The sequence below is a fragment of the Atractosteus spatula genome, chromosome 20 (assembly GCF_055471065.1).
Source record: "Atractosteus spatula isolate fAtrSpa1 chromosome 20, fAtrSpa1.hap1, whole genome shotgun sequence".
NCBI lineage: Eukaryota > Metazoa > Chordata > Actinopteri > Semionotiformes > Lepisosteidae > Atractosteus > Atractosteus spatula.
In genome coordinates this window covers 16,568,488-16,588,131 of record NC_142725.1, presented here as the reverse complement: position 1 = coordinate 16,588,131, position 19,644 = coordinate 16,568,488, and the positions used below count along the sequence as shown (strand labels likewise).

Below are 19,644 nucleotides of genomic sequence, written 5' to 3'. Positions count from 1 at the left end.
CCGTAGACTGTAAGTCTGCATGTGCCGGTGTGGGGCTGGTCAAATCTGGAAAAAAACGCAGCTTTCTTTAATAGAAAGGGTGAAAACCATGCACTAAGGCCATTCAAATGACAACCTCTAGAAATGCGGGAGGAGTGAAGTCATGTGCGCAGTGTGTAGAAAGCTTATTTCTTAGCCACGCCGAAGGACCATCTGTCCTGAATTCAGGCCATCACCGCTCGTCTGCGCTGGGAGTTCCCAGGGTCATGCTACGGTATGAATCACTTGCTTATTCCGCTCAGCGAAGGCACTGAAAAAGCTATGCACGGCTTGAATGCGCTCAGGTCTCCGGACAGGGGGGCAGACGCCTGGCTAGCTTAAGCACCGGCTGTACCGCAGGCGCTTGCTCTGCGCACACGGGGGCTGGCAACGCCCAGGCGAGCACGTCCTCTCCCGACAGCAGAGGGAGACACGAAACCCCAGCCTCCCCACGCCGGAGCGGGCCCTGCGAGAGCGCCGGTAACCAGGCTACCCCTCCGATACCCCTGGGAGGTGGCAGAGCACACGCACCGCAACACCCGCTGTGCTATCACAAAGTCTAGGGCACGACCAGCTCCCGTCAGCTGCACGGCTCTGGGAAGTGCCTGGTCGCCGAAAGTGAACAACAGCTTGGACTCTTTAACACCTTCAAGTCCGTAACACAGCCCCACAGACGCGCAGCTACCCCAGGAGAACAAATACATTTCGATTAAAACCTAGAAAAAAGATCCAAGCGATTTGGAAACCACTGCTTGGAGATAAAGGGGCACACTGCACATCTAATTGCATCCTGCAGTACGTGGTAATTTATCATAAAAACAAGCCACATGGTCAACATGCCTGTTCAAAGACCCAGATACACACGGCCTGGTTTAGCGTGTTGTTTTAAGTCCTCCTCATTGAAAAATGAAGATAAAAAGACATACATTTTTCTGATCTTCAAAGAAAACAAAAAAGCAAGGAGGCCACTGCTGCATCCTTAAACGGCATGACAAAAATAAAAAATATCTTACAGATAAACGTGACCAAATCACGTGTGTCAAAGTCAGTAGAAATCTAGCACTGTTCCACTGACAGTCAGCTAAAGCTAACTTTTTGGGGTTTTAGTTGTTTTATATTGGTACTGGACAAGGCGCCGGATTAAATAATGAGATAAAGTCTACCTTATCAATTGAAATCCTGGAGAATAACCATGGGTTTTATAAAACACATTTATAAAGCATTATAAGTTCTGCTGCAGTATTGGCTTCTGTAAAACTAATGCAATTTTCATAACTGAAATGTTAAAGGCTTGGTGAGCTATGTGAGCTCTCTCAAATTATATTGTGCCAGAAAGCATTAAGGCATGACAATTCAGTGACCTGTCCTAATATGGATTTAACCCCCAAACCTTCACGCCTTTCCTCACTATGGCCACAGGCCCGGGATAATGACACAGACTGAAGCACATGATAAGACATTTCCACTGCAGAGCAGTCACAGGTGAAGGAACTGATCACCAGCTTAGACAGCTGCATTTCTACACACTGCTGTCTAAAGCTAAAGCCACCGGACGGTAGGCTTCACTTAACTGCTGGAGAGCGACGTTTAACACAGCTTTGGTGTGCAGCCCTTTAACATTGACCTCAACACTGCTGGTGTTCCCAACGGGTCACTGGCCAGAATTTGTCATGGAAAACTGTCCGATTCCAAACCTGCGTGGCTGAAATCCCAAGGCTGCTAAAAAGAAGGAGGAACCAGGATTTGGGTTTCCGTTATTTCTCACATCTCCCAGGTATCCGGCTGGGCTGGTTTGCCTGGATTCGCCGCTTAAGGGTCGGAAACGTGGGGACGAGGCGCTGGGAAAGGCTCCTCCGTGCGCCGTGGCGAGGCGGGAAGTGGACCCGGCAGACGCGCGGGGATACGGGAAGCACGGCTCGCCTGTGCCTTACCTGCGTAGTGCAGCGGCGCGTCCTTGTCCAGAGCGATCAAGGGAGGGTCCAGAAGCACCTTGTCGTCGTTCTCCGTGACGATGCCATGATACGTCGTTTCAATCCACGGTTTATGCTTATTAACTAGAAAATGAAAAGAATGACAAAACCTTTAAAACCAGCGTCCTGACAGAACAGTTTAAGCACCTCTGAAGCAGTTCAATACTTTTAAACAAAGATCAAGTGGATTAATCACTTTTGAACATCAGCAGAGAAGACCTCTGTATTTTCATACAGGAGCAAATCTTGCAAGCAAGCAGCATATAAGTCAGAAAACTGTGACTGATCATTGTACTTTGTATTACACATCTGCACCAAAAATTAGGAGCAGGAAGGTGATGAGCTAGGATCTCCCAATTAAGCTACATTGTGTCTAGAGCAGAGCTCCTACTGCTGAAGGCTTCAACCACACTGCCTTGACGGTTACACACGTGCTTGGTGAAGCAAGGTACCAGAAGTAGGACCTACTCCTTTTTTTAAGTTTAGAACCACCTGATCTTTAAAAGGATACACCCCCACCCACTTAGGAACCTAACAACTGGATCTGTACATCTCAGGAGGGTGACACCTGTGCCACCCCCCCCGGAGAACGAGGAGGCACAGCCATGCTCTGACCCATGTGCTCCTTGTTCTGACACGCTAGAGGTTCTGCAAGAACATCACAAGGATGCGCAGCATCGACTGGAGGGGAGGCGTATTCCTCGCTAGCCCACAGGGAGGCATCGTTTCACTAGGCACCGAGACTGTCTAGGCCGACTAACCCCAACCCTGCCTTTCGCTGGAGCCTGGGCCTCGCACCGAGGACAGAGTCCTTGACAAGAAAGGGTGTGCACTGGCAAGGGCTTGCCAGCCAAGACACTCCAAAGCAGAGGAATCCTGCACCACCTGGGAGCGTGTGGAGTGTACACCCACAGGGGATGGTCAGGATCAGTGCCCAGCATCCTCGTCTTTGCTTCATCAAAGACATCCAGCTGCCAGCTGAACACCATCGCTGCGGTGCAGAAAACTCCAATGTGTGGCAGTCCCACCTCAAACTGAAATTGAACTGGCAGCTTCATTGTAAAGAGGGGAAACACCTCTCACTACTGCTGGTGAGACCAAAAGATAAGATGAAGAAGATCATGTGATAGCCCTAGACATCGGTCACAGCGTCGTCACCCAAACTGCCCACACTGGCCACAGGACAAACCACTTGGGCTTAAATTTCGAACCAAGATAAGAATAGGTCTAGTATTTTTACAATCACTCTGGATAACCAGAAAACGGGGTCACGTGTAAGCTATTAGCATTACCTAACGCAAAAAAAAAAAACAATGCTATACTTAACTACATACATCAACAGATACAGTATAACATGCTTTCCTTCAGTCTGCTCTTTCATTTCATCAATGGCCATCTGCACTACCAACATAACCTGTCAAATGCACAAGTGCAATGAAATGCTTATGTTCCAATACAAAGACATTTGTAAATAACACTCAACTTCAATAAAACTGCACAAGCAGTGTGCAAAAAAAACCATCAGTGTGAATCAGTGGTTGAGGTAGAATTCAATAACCTGACAGCTTGAAGCCGTCTCTGAATTTGGAGGTGTAATATCATGCTTATCAGAAGGCAGGGGAGAGTATTAAGACATATTGTCTAAATACCAAGTAGGACACCGGCAGTAAATGGAGAAAAAAGCACTGCGACAGAGTGGACTGGAAAGTGATCAGGTGGAGAAAAGCCAGGTATTTACTATTAGCCCACATGTCAGTGCTGGGGCTTATTTTGAATTGACTGTTCTGTGTCCTCAACACTAGTTTGACTTCTCCAGAGGAATCTCAGAGCTAAGGGGGGTGGGGAGATAATGGGCTGTCAGGCCTCCCTGGATTAATCCATCTCATCCTCCTGGCTTCTGGGAACGTCTCCAGCTTCTTCTCCTTGGAGCTGTAACAGCTCGAACCCGGCCTGTTCAAATACTAGCACAGCTGTCCGCCGAAGACCACTATCCGCTCCTGATCAAGTTCAGAGAAGCGTGTTCCCAGATCCAGGCATGAAAGAAGAATTCATTTCTGCCCAGTCTGCAGTTTCATTACAAAATGCCTTGGGGGAGACAGGTCCCCTTTTAGGTACCTGCATCTTTTCACAGGACTCCTCCTTTACACATGCGGATGAATCCCTGTCTTTCCAGCAGTTCCATTTTGCTTTTTTAAAACTCTTTTTAAATCCATTTCTCAGAAATCAGAGGCTTTCAGAGGGGAAGGAACACACAGGTGCCAAAACACGACCATACTCTCACGTGTCGGCAGACCAAAGCACAGAGACCAGCAAAGCTTTTCCCACCTGAACTGGCTGTGTGTGAAAAAACTTAAATCACTAGGAGCCTCAACTCCACATCTCAGAAACAACAGCCTCAGGCGTAGATGGTAGAATATGTCCACCCAGACATTTTAACTGCATGGGTATTTAATGAGGAAGAGGATTTCTCAGAAAAATCGTTTATATTTTCTATCACCCCGCAGAGTTCATCTACTGCTTTTATTACTACAACGTAAGCGTGTTTCTCACTCTAAAATGGGTTGTTACCATTTAATCAGAAAAGCATATTATACAAATTGTGCTAAACGTCTCTAACTGCAAAAGTAACCAATTTGAACATGTGGAAAAATCAAATTGAATCTATTCAGGCATATCTGTTTATTATGGTGAGTCTTATAAATGCGTCTGGATAAACATTTATACTCCACAAATCATTTGCAAGTTAACTAAGTGCACCAATTCCCCCACAGCTGTCGGTAAGGCAGAGGCAAATAAAGCTGTTTAATCTCCTTTAAGGAGGCCCCAGATGACCTAAGCTACAGTGGAACTCTCTGAATAGGGTTCCAGACCAGACTGGTAAACCACCACTGTAATCTTCTTAATTTCTGCGGTGTGCAAAACCTTCAGAAAAACAGTGCAGTCACATGAATTTTCAAACAAATATTTCAAGACCGCAAAAAATTAGTTTCACTAAGTATTTTTTTTAATGGACCATAAAGTAGCTTGAATGTTGATTAAATAAAACCTCGCACAGGCTTATAAGAGATCTAGGATTTTTGAATGGATTAACTACACAAGGTCTTGTTCCAACACTAACGAAAAGGCAGAAATGCTTTTCTATAAAATGCTACATTTAAGAAGCTAACAAAACAAAAGGCTTCACTATTCTGTAGAGTGAGCACTGGAAATAAAAAGCCCACAATTATAAACTAATGTGCACTTGACATGCATTAATTTTTTTCTAAGTTTACTCAACAATTTGAAACAATTTAGGTTTTGCCACATGTTAATGCTTAGTAAACACACTTAATAAGCCTCCAGTTAAGCATCAAAGCAAGTGAAAATGAGGATATGATGACAATGAGATTACCACACTGCCTCTGGTGTGGTTTCTATAATTTTATTTCCTGCAGTTTAAGTGAGCTCTAGAAAGCACTGCTGTTCTGGCAGGGACTCTTTGTTTGCAATGGCCTGGAGCCAGTGTCACTTGCAACTTCAGACAGTTTATATAAGAAAAATATCGTCAAAGTTCTGAGCACACTGACAAGACTTTTAAAGCCCAGAGCCCAGATAGAGATGCTCTGAAAGAAAGGCTCAGCAGATTGGTGAACAGACAACAGGCCAGCATCTACCAGGCAAACCCACGCCAAGGACACACAGGCCCCTTCTGAACTGAAATAAAATCACCTTCCAGCTGTCAGCAACTGAAAACGGCACTTTCAGCAAAGTCGAAATCTAACTGAACAAACTGAAATGCAGACAGCTTTGTTGAAAATGTGGAAAATAAAAGACTCTATTCAAATTCACGCCCTCCTACATACACCTTTGCACTGCTGCACTTAGAAGGAGTAAGGGTGGGAAGTGCTCACATTTCTCTGCGCTGTTCTCTACTCTGTTGAAATTAAAAGGGACACAGGGTGAAACCTGGTCCAAAACACACTTCTGGCACTTTTGGATTCGTCTCTTTCTGAAGGAGTTATCAGATTTGGTCCCCATACTGATAGCAATACCTGTGCACACAGTGTACAGGGACTGATACCTGTTTCTGCACTTTGTTTCATCTAAGCCCTAAATTAAATCATTGTAATAACACCTTAATAGACATAAATAATTGGTTTCACCTGAACTATTTTTTTTGGTTTCTTAACATGCAGAAGGCTGCCTTTCAACTATAGCGTTTCATAAGTGACTTAAAATCCCCTGAGAACCACACTCCTATTCCTTTGAGTAGGAAAAAAACTCCAACCAAGAGATCTGTAGTTTCAGCTAAGGATTCAATAAATAAAAGAGCTAACCTGCAAAGTTATCTCCAGGATCTCCTCACCTCCAAAATGTATTTGGTCACATTCAGTAATGATAAATCTAACACACACGTGTGCACATGCTACATTCATCATGCCCACATGAACATGCCCTCCTGCATGGCAGGAGCTGGCACTGCATCCCGGAAGGAAATGAGTGTGGCCGGACCCCCCCCCCCCCGGTTTCCACGGTTACAACAAATGGACCACATCCAGTGCTTCCGTGCTCTTTTCCCAACATTCCAGGGGGACTAAGGGAGCTGGTAGAGAATTAAAGCAGGGATGAGCTGATGATAACAGATTCAGTTTTTTTTTGTTACTGAGAAACAAGGACAGATATAACGGAATGGGCTTTTGGAACATTAGTCATGAAGCCAGCACTTGGGAGCTTGTCGACCAAAACTCCCATTTCTTTTATTTTATGTTGCGCTGTGGTTATGCAAAGACTTCACGCGGAATGCTGTATAGTGTGAACGGCTGGCCTGCAGCACCAACCTGACACGTGAAGCAGACCTAGAATGATAATAAGCAAATTGTCCGAGATAAAAAACAAAGCTTCTGAAAGCCCTTTTTACTTTCAGTATGCAGGGTTGGATCTAAAAAGAAACATAAGGAGATATCCCAAATCCCAATCATCAACTGAGCTGCAAATAAACAAACTGGACAAACCTGCCGTTAGTGCAGCATTGATAGTCTTTTCATGCCCTATCTCATCATCCATTTAAAACTCCCAATAAAACCTTTAGGCTCACTCTAGAACCACCATTTCAAACTCCTTCTGCTACTGTAAAAATACTCATGTCCCCTCATGCCAGAGTACAGTTCAAGGGTTCACCTGGCAGCTCAAAACTGAATCTGTTTATACTATGATCGGTATGTAAAACTACTATGCATAACAAAACCTAAGGACATCCAATACTATAATGACATGCCTGCCTTGCATCCACTTACGAGCTCCTGTGGCAGATGAAAACTTTAACAAAACAGATAAGCTATTTAGTATATGTGGCAGTGACAGCACAGGCATACTTACATGAAGAATTTATGACTACATTGTTATGACAGCATTGAACCCTGGAACCAGACGTGCTTCATTCAGGAAAAATACTCTCAGGCAGCTGAATACCTCACATAGCAACTGTCATGCATTAGTCACCTAAATAACTGCAGGAGTTTATAGCAGGGACTTAAAAGAAACTGTTGTCATAACCCATGAAATATGGAATGGATCTGTGCAATTCTGTTCTCTGTCCATCAACATGAAGGAGGTTTTAAGAACACCTCCTCAATGTAGAGCTGAACAATTCCAGTGGGAAAAAAAACTCAGACATACCAGGGCCATCACTGCATATGGCCACATATCGCTGGGTGGTTGCGGCATATATCTTTATGTTGAGGGAAAGTCATAGCATTTCTCAATATGTCACAGGGCTGTGGTGACATATCGCGGGGTTGTCACGGCATATCGTGATATATCACGGGCCTGTTGTGATATATCGCGATATGTCACGGGGCTGTCACGCCATGTTGTGACCCTGTCACGATATACATGTATCGCAGACTGCCACGAATATAGCAACAGGTCATGGACCTGTCACATACTGCTTGAGAAACCGTGGGCCTGTCCCGGCATATCATGACGTTGCGGGTATGTCGCGATATGTCACAACGCGTCACGGGGGCTGTCGCAATATATCTCAGTGTGTTGCGGTGTGTCGTGACCTGCCACAGCATGTCAGGGTATATCACGGCATGCCACGCTATACTGCATCGTCACTGCATGTCACGATATCGCGACACATCACAGTATGCCACAACTTATCACAATATCGCTATGTATCATGACATGTCGGAGTATGTTGCAGCAGTGTCTTCTGTTCACTTACACCAATCTCTCAGATTAGCTCAGTTTCATAAAGCATCAGCTGAAGTGTGCCCTTAACCTTTAACAAGCCCACGATATTACTGGGCACAAACAGCTAAAGTTGTAGTGGATCTAGCACAGAGAAATTAATTGCAACAGTATAAGTATTCCCAGAAGCCCATTAGCCTACCAGTGTGTCTTAGGGCTGTGGGAGGAAACCTGAGCGCCCTGAGGAAACCCACACAAACATGTGAGCCCATGCGAGGAATAGCATCAAAACAACTAACACTCCAGGAATTGAACTCAGGGCCCCAGCACTGCTAAAGACTGGTGCCTGACAACTTTTAGCTGAAACCTAAAAGGAACCTAAAAAAATGCCTGTGCTAAAAATGTAGACCACTTACAAAAAACTCCCCATTATTTTATTTAAGCTTGCAGTACAAAAGAAAATAACCAATGATTATTACTAATTTAGATTATGCTTATATCCAAAGTGACTTATATTTGCTCCTGTTTATATAGTTGGGTATTCTACTAGGAGAATTCGGGGTAAGTACCTTGCTCAGGGGAACAAAAACAGTAGTTTCTCAACTGGGATTTGAACCCACAACCTTCAGATACAGGTCTGGATCCATGACCACTGCTGTCCCAATTACATCCATTACAAGTCTGTTGAATTTATGACGTTTGTCACAAGAAAACACAAAGGAGTCAAATGCATCTATAATCACCAGAGGCCTCCAGTAAAGGACCAGAACACATGAGCTGCAAATAAAAAAAGAAAGCACTAACCACAATTCTGGACTCTTTCAGACACAGCTAGATAAGATCTTCAGGTCAATTAGCTGCTAGTTCAGAAGACGGAGATCAGTCAAAAGGTGGCCTTTCTTCGAAAATGTTTAACATAAAATATTTTTTAAAAACACGACGTAGATCAAGCTAGGAAACTTTTCATAAAAACTGCTAAAAAGGAGAAATAAAAGGCACAAAAGAGCCAGAAAGCGAACTGAGCAAGGACTCCCCGTGTCTAAGGGACTCGGCTCTTCTCCATTGTCCATGATTCTGCAGTCTGGGTTTCTGAAGTGGTGTTTCAGAGAGAAACCCCGACTTCCTCCCGCTGTCCTACACTGGGCACAACGCCACCTCTCGCTCAGCTGCTCCCCACAGCCCAGGACCCTGTGAACAAGCCCCAGGCAGGCTGATAGCAGAGGGCCGACAAGCTGGCAGGCTGAACTCTCTGGATGTTAAGAGGGTGCTCTGGCAGTGGCCCAGCTGTTTGCTCAAGGAAGCACTTGTTTGTTCACTAAACTATTAAAACCCCAGCCAGCAGGTCAAAGCCAGGGAAAGCCAGGGACCAGACCGCTCAATAACTCAAAGAGTCTCCCCTCTGGCACAGAAAGTTTTTTTTCCACCTATCCTTTTGTTAACCATAACATGACCCCATTTTAGATCGGTCAAGCAATACTTTATTAGCCTTTCTCCTCCAAACACCTGCGCAGCTGCGGAGCGAGTGAAGCTCACATGAGCACCTGGAGACCGACTGGGTGACACCCGATCTTTCAGCCACACCAACAGGCAGCTCGCAAGGCTCGGAGGACTGGAGCCGTGAGCCACAGCACACAGTGGACCCAGCAGAAGCAGCTCCAACATACATGCAGCAAGACAACCAAAGCCCACATAAGTGTGATGCTTGAGTAATCTCACGTGTTAACAAGGAATATTTCAGCATCCTCAAAGAAATGTGCAAATATTTTTAGGGGAAAATATTAAATGTTGGTATAGGATGTTACATTGCCTCCCCTCTCAGAACCCGGACTTTTGGACCTTCTGAGCTAAAACGTTTAATGCACCCATTATCTGGGGAATATAACTGTACCTCCCATCTGCAATAGTCCAAAACACATCGAGGTTGAGTCTGTTCACTTGCACCTATCTATCAGACCAGCTCAGTTTCATACAGCACAAGCTGAAGTGTGTCCAACATGTAACAAGCCCACAACGTCATTGGACAAACGGCTAAAGTTGTACTGGATCTAACACAGAGAAAGAAAAAAATGACAATAGTATTAGGCCAAAGAATTAGACCGGTCTTAGGAGGCGATCACTTTTTCAGGCGAGTTATTACTGTGGAATCAGTGAAATCTAACAGTATAAGTGATCAAGGCCGCTACAGACCAGAGAATGTAAACACAAACAAAAGAGGTGTGGTGGCTTTTTGAGACTTTTTATCCAAGCGAAAGCAAAGGGGTTACAAAACAACAGCCATAAAAGCTCCTGCTGCTGGTCCTGCCCCCCACATTCTTCACGTTTCCCAAGTCTCACGCTGCTATCAGGTCTTTTTTTCAGGCGCTTATAGTGGGAGCATTGTGACGCATTTCATTCCAGATCGCGGTCACAAGAGGGAAGACCGAGGGGAACAGAAGCTCTTTGTCCTCGGTCAAGTTTAGCTTGGGGAGGGGGGTAAACCAGTCAAAGAAAAAGGAGTTTATAGTTAAGATGGCTATCTTCAAAACAAGGATGAAATTCAATTGAAAAAACTGATTACCAAAAGTAAACCAAAGCAAGCAGAAACAACAGTCTTTCACAGCCCCCACTTCCAAGGGAAGCTTATCTGCTGGAGCTAAGGAACAAGATTAAGGGTTGTTAACTAGACATGCGAGGAAGTCCTTTAGCCTGGAACTGCTCTGCAAAACAAGAGGCATGGCTTTGTGCCTGAACTAGCACTGAGGTGCTACTACAATAAGACAATAAACCTTTAAGGGTATCTTATAAAGATCACTGGCCTCACCAGCTCTGCATCCTTTCTGAAAACACCTAGCTGCGGTAACGACAAAGAGGTTTGAAACAAACAAAATTTCAAAATTGCCTTCTCCCAATTCTTCAAAAACATACACTTCTCTGTATTTTAATTGTTTAAAAAATACAAACCTGCCAAAACCTGATAATGTAACTTCTTGTATGTTCTTTTTCCTCCTATTCTCCACCTCTATTCTAGGTCAAGAAACAGGAATTGTAGGTTTCCAGCTTTTATTATACATGCATCAGGGAACCAGTGAAAATATTCCAGCTGTTTAGAGGAAATGGAAGCTGGCTAGATGCTCAGTCTTCAGGGCATCTTACATGAAGCGCGAATTCATCACCGACATTGTGCCATCAAATACGCGTCTCAGGACAGGCAGTCTGCAACAATGACCTCTGCTCTTTAAAACAATTTTATAGGCCTGAATGTCAGGAGAGCTGCCTCAGTGGCGGTAACTACCAAAATCATTACAGCGTCGCCATTCTTGCAGTAAAACATGATCCTGACAGACAAGCCGGACTAACTTTGCTCGACAATAAAGAAAGCCAAAAGAAGAGCTTAAAACCCAACATGCATGTTTAAGTAAGAACACACCTGTCGAGCCTGGGTTTCTCTTTACGAGCGTCACACTTAACAGAAACAGCGTGCACCAATTCCAGCATGACTAATGAGTGCAGCGCGTCTACCCCGAGACACTCCGCGTCTTAACTGAAGCACCTGGTGCAGCAACATGCTGAAAGTTTGACCTGAAGGCACATTTACATGCTCAAAAGCAAAGACAGGTTAATTGTCTTTTGACAGTTACATAACCTGCAGCACTTTTCCAGACACAACACAGCAGTCAGGCACATCTTCGAAGAAAAACTGAGGACCCACAAATGACCCTATATTCAGCTCCAGCACTTTCCAATTAAAGCAATCACCGACTCATTACTTGCAGAGTAAATAAGACTACATAATTTATAAGGACACCACAGCCCTCAAAACCAGCATCTATTGACTGTGTTTGACTGAACAATCTGACACTGGACACCTAATGCATATCATGACAAAGAGCTTTCAACCTCGATTACTCTGAGGCGCACTCTATAAAACATGCCCAGCTATTGATTGAAGCCGACAGCACTGAACAGAGCAGTGCTGAACTCCTAACCGAGGGGTTGCAGGCACAAGTAGCCACTGTAGACACAGCTGCCACATCTCTGAACGGGTCATTTACAAGAGTATTTCTTCATGTAGCAAGCTCACAGGGATTCGATGAATATGGGCAAAGGTAAACGGACTTCCAATCACTCACCTGCCCATTAATAAAGCAGCATCTGAAATATGCAGTTTTGTAACAACAGATGGTCTCAATGACTCGCAATCGCTTCTGACTCAGCTGAGGAGACCCCCAGAATGCCCTGCAGTTAGTTATGTACATCCCACCCACTCAACACTGCCGAGAGGAACCAGATCAAGTCATTAAAGCTAAGCACAGCTCAGACACTCATAGCATGCAACAATAATCACGCAAGGATCTTCTGGGCCTGGATTCCTCCTTTAAAGCCATTGCGACTATAGCACTCCATCAGATACAGAAATCTTTGCGTTAACACACTTGATAAACAGGCATCAAAACTCAGGACAGACAAAGGTGGCAGTATAAAAAAGGAGGGACAAAAAAATCTAACTAGCAGCATTTACAATACATTTTGTATCACAAAGGATCAGAAATTGCTTTATTTATAGGAGGACACCTACAGCACTTACTCTACTATACCATCCCTGGGTAAGATGTGACAAACAGCTTCACTAGTTGAATTAAAGAGGGAACTGCAAAAAATCCTATGGACATGCTTTGATTAAAGTCAACGCTTAATCTCAACAATTCTCTAAGATGATATTGTTCAAGTATATGTCACTAAACATTAAACAATCATTGCCTTGCTACCGCCCTTACAGCAGAGATTGAAAAACAAATCAAAAAATAAAAATGAACAATGACTTCTGAAAATACATAAGTTGTCCATTATCAGAAAGCCTTTTGCTCCTGGCATGGTTTGTGAGAAGCCTGATTCTCTCTCAAAACTCCCATAAGGAGGGATTGCACCCTATATGGGATGTAGTGTGCACAGCTACATATAAGTTAAAGATACCAATTAACCTAGATGTCTTTTTAAGGTGGGAGAAGACAGAAGGACCTACTGAGAACCCACAAGAGCACATGGAGAACATGCAAACTCCACAGTAAAGGTGCCGCAGGCTGGAATCAAACCTAGAACTCAGCAACTGAGATAACAGTATTAAACTCCATGGTACTGCTGCCTTATGACTTAACTTTTCAAAAGAAATCCTAAGAATTAACTTTTAAAACTACAGAAGTTCATTGTACATCTAGTATCATTAAGCAATTTCACATATCTTTTCTCAAAACATAATATTTACAAATGAAGAGCTTAGTGAAATGAAGTATTTTTCTCCGAAACTTCTTCGCCCACTGCACAATTAATCATAACCCATTCCAAAACGGCCAATTTACAGAAAAAAAATAATCTTGCCACTTGAACAAAACTGCTCAGTCAGCAGCCAGACAGAATTTCATCAGTGGACTTTTCATAGCTCCAGTTTTCCCCATGTTGACACAACAAGTCTCCAGGCCTTATCTGTGCATCCCTTTTCGGGAACAGAGAGACGAGATGAGACAGCACAGAGCACACAATGTGCGCTGGTCCAGTCACATGACCGGGCTTGCGCTCTCATTAACCCAAATAAAACCCACTGCGATAGCTGCATGAGACCCTGGGCCTTCTGGGAAATAACAAGAAGAAACAATACCACCAGCGTTTTCTAGAAAAGAAACCCAGACCTGGAATCCACCACAATATTAAGCCAAGACTCTAACCAGCTTGGATTCCTGTCAAATTAAATCACACAGTCCGCTGACTGGACACAGAGGAACATTTTTCTGGAGAAACAGAAAACTGTGCTAAGAAACTTTTCTTTTCAAATGCGTTAAGTGTGGCCCTCCACAACAGACGTGGACTTTATTTTTCAAATCACATTTTTGAAATACAAAACAGAAAGCAGACATTTGTTGACCTATTTCCCCCAGTGGAGCTGATAAATCTGACCTTAACAGTAGTCCTTATTTCATAAAGCACCTTGCATTAGGACAACCCGAAGCTCCGTACACACACCCTGGAAACAAAATACGAAGATGCACACTACAGCGGGTATGAAGAGTCTCCAAAGAATCAGATCTGGGAAGAGGGTCTGAAAAAGAATGTAAGGCCCTCTGACCAGCAGGGCCACAGGCCGGTCTCTCCTGGGAGCTGTCAGCACCGCCCTCAGCAGGGAACCAGTGCAGAGGCTGGAGAACAGGGAGACTCGAGCTCAGATTGCACAGGCTGAAACCATGTGCCCCTGTTGTCCAGCGGGGCACTGCGATGGCCAACCCGAGAGGAGACGAAGGTATGGCTCGTCTCTCCTCATCCAGCCTTTCAGATGAGCATACAGAGGGAAAGTGTTCCTATGACTAATGACAATCCAAGGACACTGCATTCGGGTTTTCATGCAGTTTTCTTTTGGGGGGGGGGGGGGGATAAAGGCACCTACCTTTAACAAATATACTTGGTTTACTCTATTTTATTCTTATTTTCTGTCCTTCAATGAGCATTTGAACAATTAAGACCTCCTGTACAACTTGAACTGTGCCACTATCTATGTTTGAAAAGCCCCAGCAATGACATGGCCAACTTAAGACACGTTCAGTTAAAAAGCAAGGTTTTTTTATTTCCTTTTTTTAAAAAACTGAACTTGTCCTGAGCTCCTGCTGCATTAACAAAGCACAGAAACCCATGCAGCCTGTCTCAGACTGAGCTACACCCCTCTCACACGCCTATGTGAGTAATGTTCTGATTATAGAGGGTGGTTTAATTTTACCCATCATCAAAAGAGAAAAGGGCTATTGTTTATTTTTAGTCTGGCTGCTCTTCTTTCAGAACAGACCAATCTTACCACTGTCAAAATAAACACCTATCGCCAGTGAACAGAGTGCACTCCGCAGGACAGCTTCCACAATGCTGACTTGTACCCCCAGGGTACGACTCTCAGTTTCTTGTGTGCAATGTTAAGTGGATCACCAGATCTTCCGTATCATTATTTTAAAGCTCGTAGCCCATTCAAGTGCACTATAGCCACGCACTTTACAATGTGAAAGAGGGAGATAACTTTGTAAACTGCAGCTGACATGGATATAGAACGAGGGAGAGTGGGTGGGGCATTTGCAAACCACGATTAGCACAAATCGTTCCAGCCCTGAGTGACCTATTAAAACCCAGGCACCTCACACCCTCACCTGAGAAGCTAAACAAGTTTTTTTTTTTAAAAAAAAGGCGTTTAACAAAACTCAGAGAGAACACAACTGCTTCTGGAAACCACCAGATCTGCTGTGTCACTGCATTGGAGAACACAGATCTGTAATAGAGCCGGTGCTGCTCGTTGAAGATTTAAGGCTTAGCCTTTTTTTTTAATAAGATGAAACGTCAAGTTCTCGTCAATGAGTACCTTCTGCAAGAGCTTCGCTGATCGATAGATTCATTGCGCCACCACGGCTTCGTGAACAGCTGCATCGGATCAAAAAGAACTATTCGGATATGGTCCGAGGGAAAAAAATATATATAATTTCTAAGGACAGCACGCAGACCACCAAAATCACGATCCCCGTTTTCCCAACGCAGTATCCCGAAAGACAACACCGCCGTTTCGAGGGGTGGGGCAAGGGGAGGGAACGCAAAAGGCGCAGTAAAAATATTGTTAATTCACTCTGAACTAAAACCCTACAGTATGTGTCGGTGCCGCTTGGTACAGCGGCTCAAGACGCACGGCTGCCCGGGGTGCGCCACACCGCGCCGGATCTCAGCGCCGAGCGCGCATCACATGACCCGGCCTGTATCTGGCCTCGCTTTTCAGCACCCGAAGTAGCACAGCGATGCAACACTTCTGTGATCCACAAAGGCAACCTGCGTCTACATTGTGTCTCATCACCCCGGCCGCCCAAACAGTGTTTCAGCGAACCGCGGTCCCCTCCTCTCTCTTTTTTTTTTTTACCGGGGTGGCTGAAACGTAAGGAGAAACATAACGCAGAACCAGCTCAACGCGAGGCAGCTACTTTTACAAAATAGCCCTACATCTATTCCCGTCTTTGAAATCCATGATAAAACTAAGCGACGGGAAATCACATACGAGAACTCCAACGTGTGATGAGGCTAATTTAATCTGGAATAGCTGTCCCACATTAACAAACCAGCAGCAGGAGACGTGCGGCTAGTTTTCCCAGATACTGCCTGAAATCACGAATTATAAATGCAGACGGATAGTCATCGCTGGATAAAAAACCCAGCACTGTCATCTGTCACTAAAAAGCGAATGTTCATGTGTTACGCCCTTTCATCTTTTAAAATAATTAATGAATGGCGGAAGAAAACGGGCCGGTGCATCTAACCCAACCACACGTCGGTTGTAATTAATGACCTTGAGTGCCCACAATTATGATCTTCTCACAAGTTTTGTTTTGTTTTTTTTTCCATGGGAGCGATTGTGGCCCATTAAAATTTTAAATCACCCTCTCAGCGTTTGTGAAAGGATCTGCAATGCGTATGTTCAAAAGGGCTTCATGCTTTCCCAGACTAATCGATACACAAGCATTTGTGTGGATCACACGGAGAGACATTAACTTATCCTGGCAATAAAAAAAAATATGTTTAAACGGGATAGGGGTCGAATCTGGCTAGTTTTAATACAGCGTAACATGACGACTCTTGAACCTTGAACCTGATACCCCCTGTATATAACATCGTAAACCAACGTCGTGGAAATAGCGGAGCTATGCAGATATTTAGACTGAGACCGATGCTTAAGAAATATATACCCTGCGAGGAAAAAAAATACTAGAATTGTAGAAAGGGTGAAAATTGGGACGAGAATTTATCCCAGCAAAACACAGAAAATAAAAACGGGGAGTATCCCTAACTAGCTTCATCACTGCGATTAACATCAGCCGCTTTAACAAAACCACTAATTCCTGCACCAGAAACGATGTATGAACCCACTTTTTAAGCGGATTTATTGTTGGGGGAAATATTTAACTCAAGGGGAACATAAACGCGTTCACCGACTCGATTAGGCGCTTTTTTTTAACAGAGTACATAGGAAAAAGGATAACACTGCATTTGCTACATTACAATAAAATCGTGTGAACGCATTCTCGTTTATGGGAAGGCAAAAGCATCCTTCAGTTCAAGAAAGCAACTTCAAATATGGCTGAAACGACGTGCCGATTAAGACCCCAGAATTTAGACATCAAAAACAAGGCAAGCTCAATCGTGTGTAGCCAGATTCAAGTGGGGGAAACAATCTCAGTCGCCTTTTTTTTAACGCTTACCTTTCGCTGCCTCTACCGCAAAAAATAATCCAAGGACCAGCCAGCCTACAGATGCTGGAGGTTTATGTCTTCGGAAATGCATGTCGTTTTTACACAAAAAAATGGAAGCAAAATAAAAAAACGAACGAGTGGCGTCCTTATTTCTGGTAAATCAAAACGTATTTTCTGAAGGAGTGCATGAAAAAAAAATTTCCGGGAATGTATTCTCTGTAAACTCGGCAAAGATCTAAGATGGCTGCCTCAGCCACCGCCGCTTAGTCTATCCCCTCCAGTCCTCTCTATCTCTATCCCTCTCTCTCTCTCGCAGTTCGCAGCTCAGTCTCCAACGGGAGCCTGTGGCTCAGTTGACGTCAACACTGTTATTGTGGGAGAGCTGCTGCTGCTGCTGTTGCCTCACGGACACGCTCAGCTCTTCCTCAGCGCAGTGGCCAGGAGCAGGGCCAGCCCAGTGCCTGTGAGGGGGCTAGAGTCAGGGCCAGGCCAGTCTGCCAAGGGGTTAGAGATATGATGCTGTCTTTACAACTTTATGCAATTTCAATTCGATTCAAGGTGCTTTATTAGCATGACCGATGGGTACAATCAGTGTTGCCAAAGCAAATAAAAATAAAATTATCATGAAACAAAACAAAAATAAAATAAAATCTACAGACATATAACAGACATTTACAACAAAGACATATCATGAAATATTTACATATACTGTAAACATATTGAGCATTATAGGGAGACAGGCTCACTGTTCCTCAGGCTGTGACAGGAGATCACAAACTCGGCTGCCAGTTCGACTGAGTTCCCTCCTCCCTCTCCCAGTAGGATTGGGACCCGTTGTGATTCTGATTCTGGCGTTGTGAATCTCTACCGCTCCTGCCTGCCCCTCGTTATCAGGTTTAGTAAAAAAAAACACCTCTCCCCACACTGCCCTGCACGCTTCAGGGGAATGTTCCAAAAATAGCATAAAACAAAAATATATGTGGATCCCAGCACTACATATTTCTTTCTTTCTTAGGTGTCATTATGTTCCACTGCATTTTTTTCAATCCTCATAAAAGGATACTTGACTTTCCCTTTGAAAGACTTTATGTATTAGTGTATAAACCGGGTTCACATCCCCGCAGCCACTAGAATGAACCCAGAGAAAGCCATTAGGCTCCATCCAACTCACCTGGGCTGTGTTAGTGAAAAGGTCACTCATGTGCTGCATTCAGGAAAAAAAGGGGGAGGAGCTGAGGGCTGGTTCCATGATGTGTGTTAGTGGTCCTGTAATGAGGGCTGTGCTGCACAGGCAGGCACCAATGAGTAAAGACCCACACTTCACCTCACCAGTCCTGTACTGCACGCAGAAGAGGATCGATGCTCCAGAGCCAGAGGTGTCATCTCCAGAAGGAAATCAAGGAGAGCCCATACAGCACACATCTCTAGTGCTTAGCTTACGTGTTCACCCTTTTTCAACCCTGTCCCATTTTGTTGAATTACAGATGAGGTAGACGTGTTTCTTTAGAGCAAGTCTTCTTAATGAAAACTCTATTGCTCAAGCTGCATGGTTGTAAGGGGAAAAGAAGTCAAATTTCAGTAAAAAAACACAAAGGAAAATAAAAGAACTGCAGTATGTTCTCCCCCGAGTCAATGTCACAGCAATCAAGCTGTGAGCCATTCTGAGTCTCTACCAATGTTTTACTCCTGAATGGTACCCGTTTTGCGCATTTTTCTCAAGCTCTGTCAGGTTGGTTGGGGGTTGATTGCTGATGGGCAACAATGTTCAAGTCTTGCCACAGATTTTCAACATTTGTAATGCTAGAAAATGGGACATAATGTAGACATTATTCCAAGACTGTAATAACCCTCAGATAATTTATGTTTGTAACCCCAACCCTAAACATACACTAACCTCAACCCCAATCCTTGTAGAAACATTAACTCTTCCTAACTCTCAAACTAAACCATAGACTGGCAGTTATATTAAGCTTAACCCTAACTTAGTCCTAAAGAATTTAATTCCTAATTCTTGCTGAATTAGGACTTAAAAACTTTGACAATTTGATTTCTTTCAATTTTCTTACACACCATACATACACATAAAGGACACGTTGGAAACTATAACAAAACAAGAAAGGTTAAACTGTATTTTCTGTGCACTAGAACTGAGCTAAGCTGCAATTGATTTTCATAGTTATCATAGCGGTTAACATAGCAACACTGACAGCAGCAGTGCGCTCGGGTTCCAAATCTCTGCTCTGTGAAGAAGACAC

At 44.0% G+C, this 19,644-nt stretch overlaps 1 protein-coding gene across 7 annotated transcripts in view; it reads right to left on the bottom strand.

The window, feature by feature from the left end:
• The window catches only part of clstn1 (calsyntenin 1), a 40,317-nt gene extending 22,616 nt beyond the window's left edge, over positions 1-17,701 (bottom strand). For 3 of the 7 annotated variants that reach the window (XM_088937891.1, XM_088937892.1, XM_088937895.1), the window contains exons 1-2: positions 17,399-17,689; positions 1,950-2,072 (exon numbers count right to left, since the gene is read on the bottom strand). In XM_088937891.1, the coding sequence (XP_088794017.1) occupies positions 1,950-2,072; positions 17,399-17,480 (205 nt within the window). In that variant the 5' untranslated portion in view covers positions 17,481-17,689. Of the gene's footprint in view, positions 1-1,949; positions 2,073-17,398 lie in introns of all 7 variants that reach the window. The other 4 variants (XM_088937889.1, XM_088937893.1, XM_088937894.1 and 1 more) reach the window with 3 other exon arrangements.
• Positions 17,702-19,644: the final 1,943 nt, after the last annotated feature.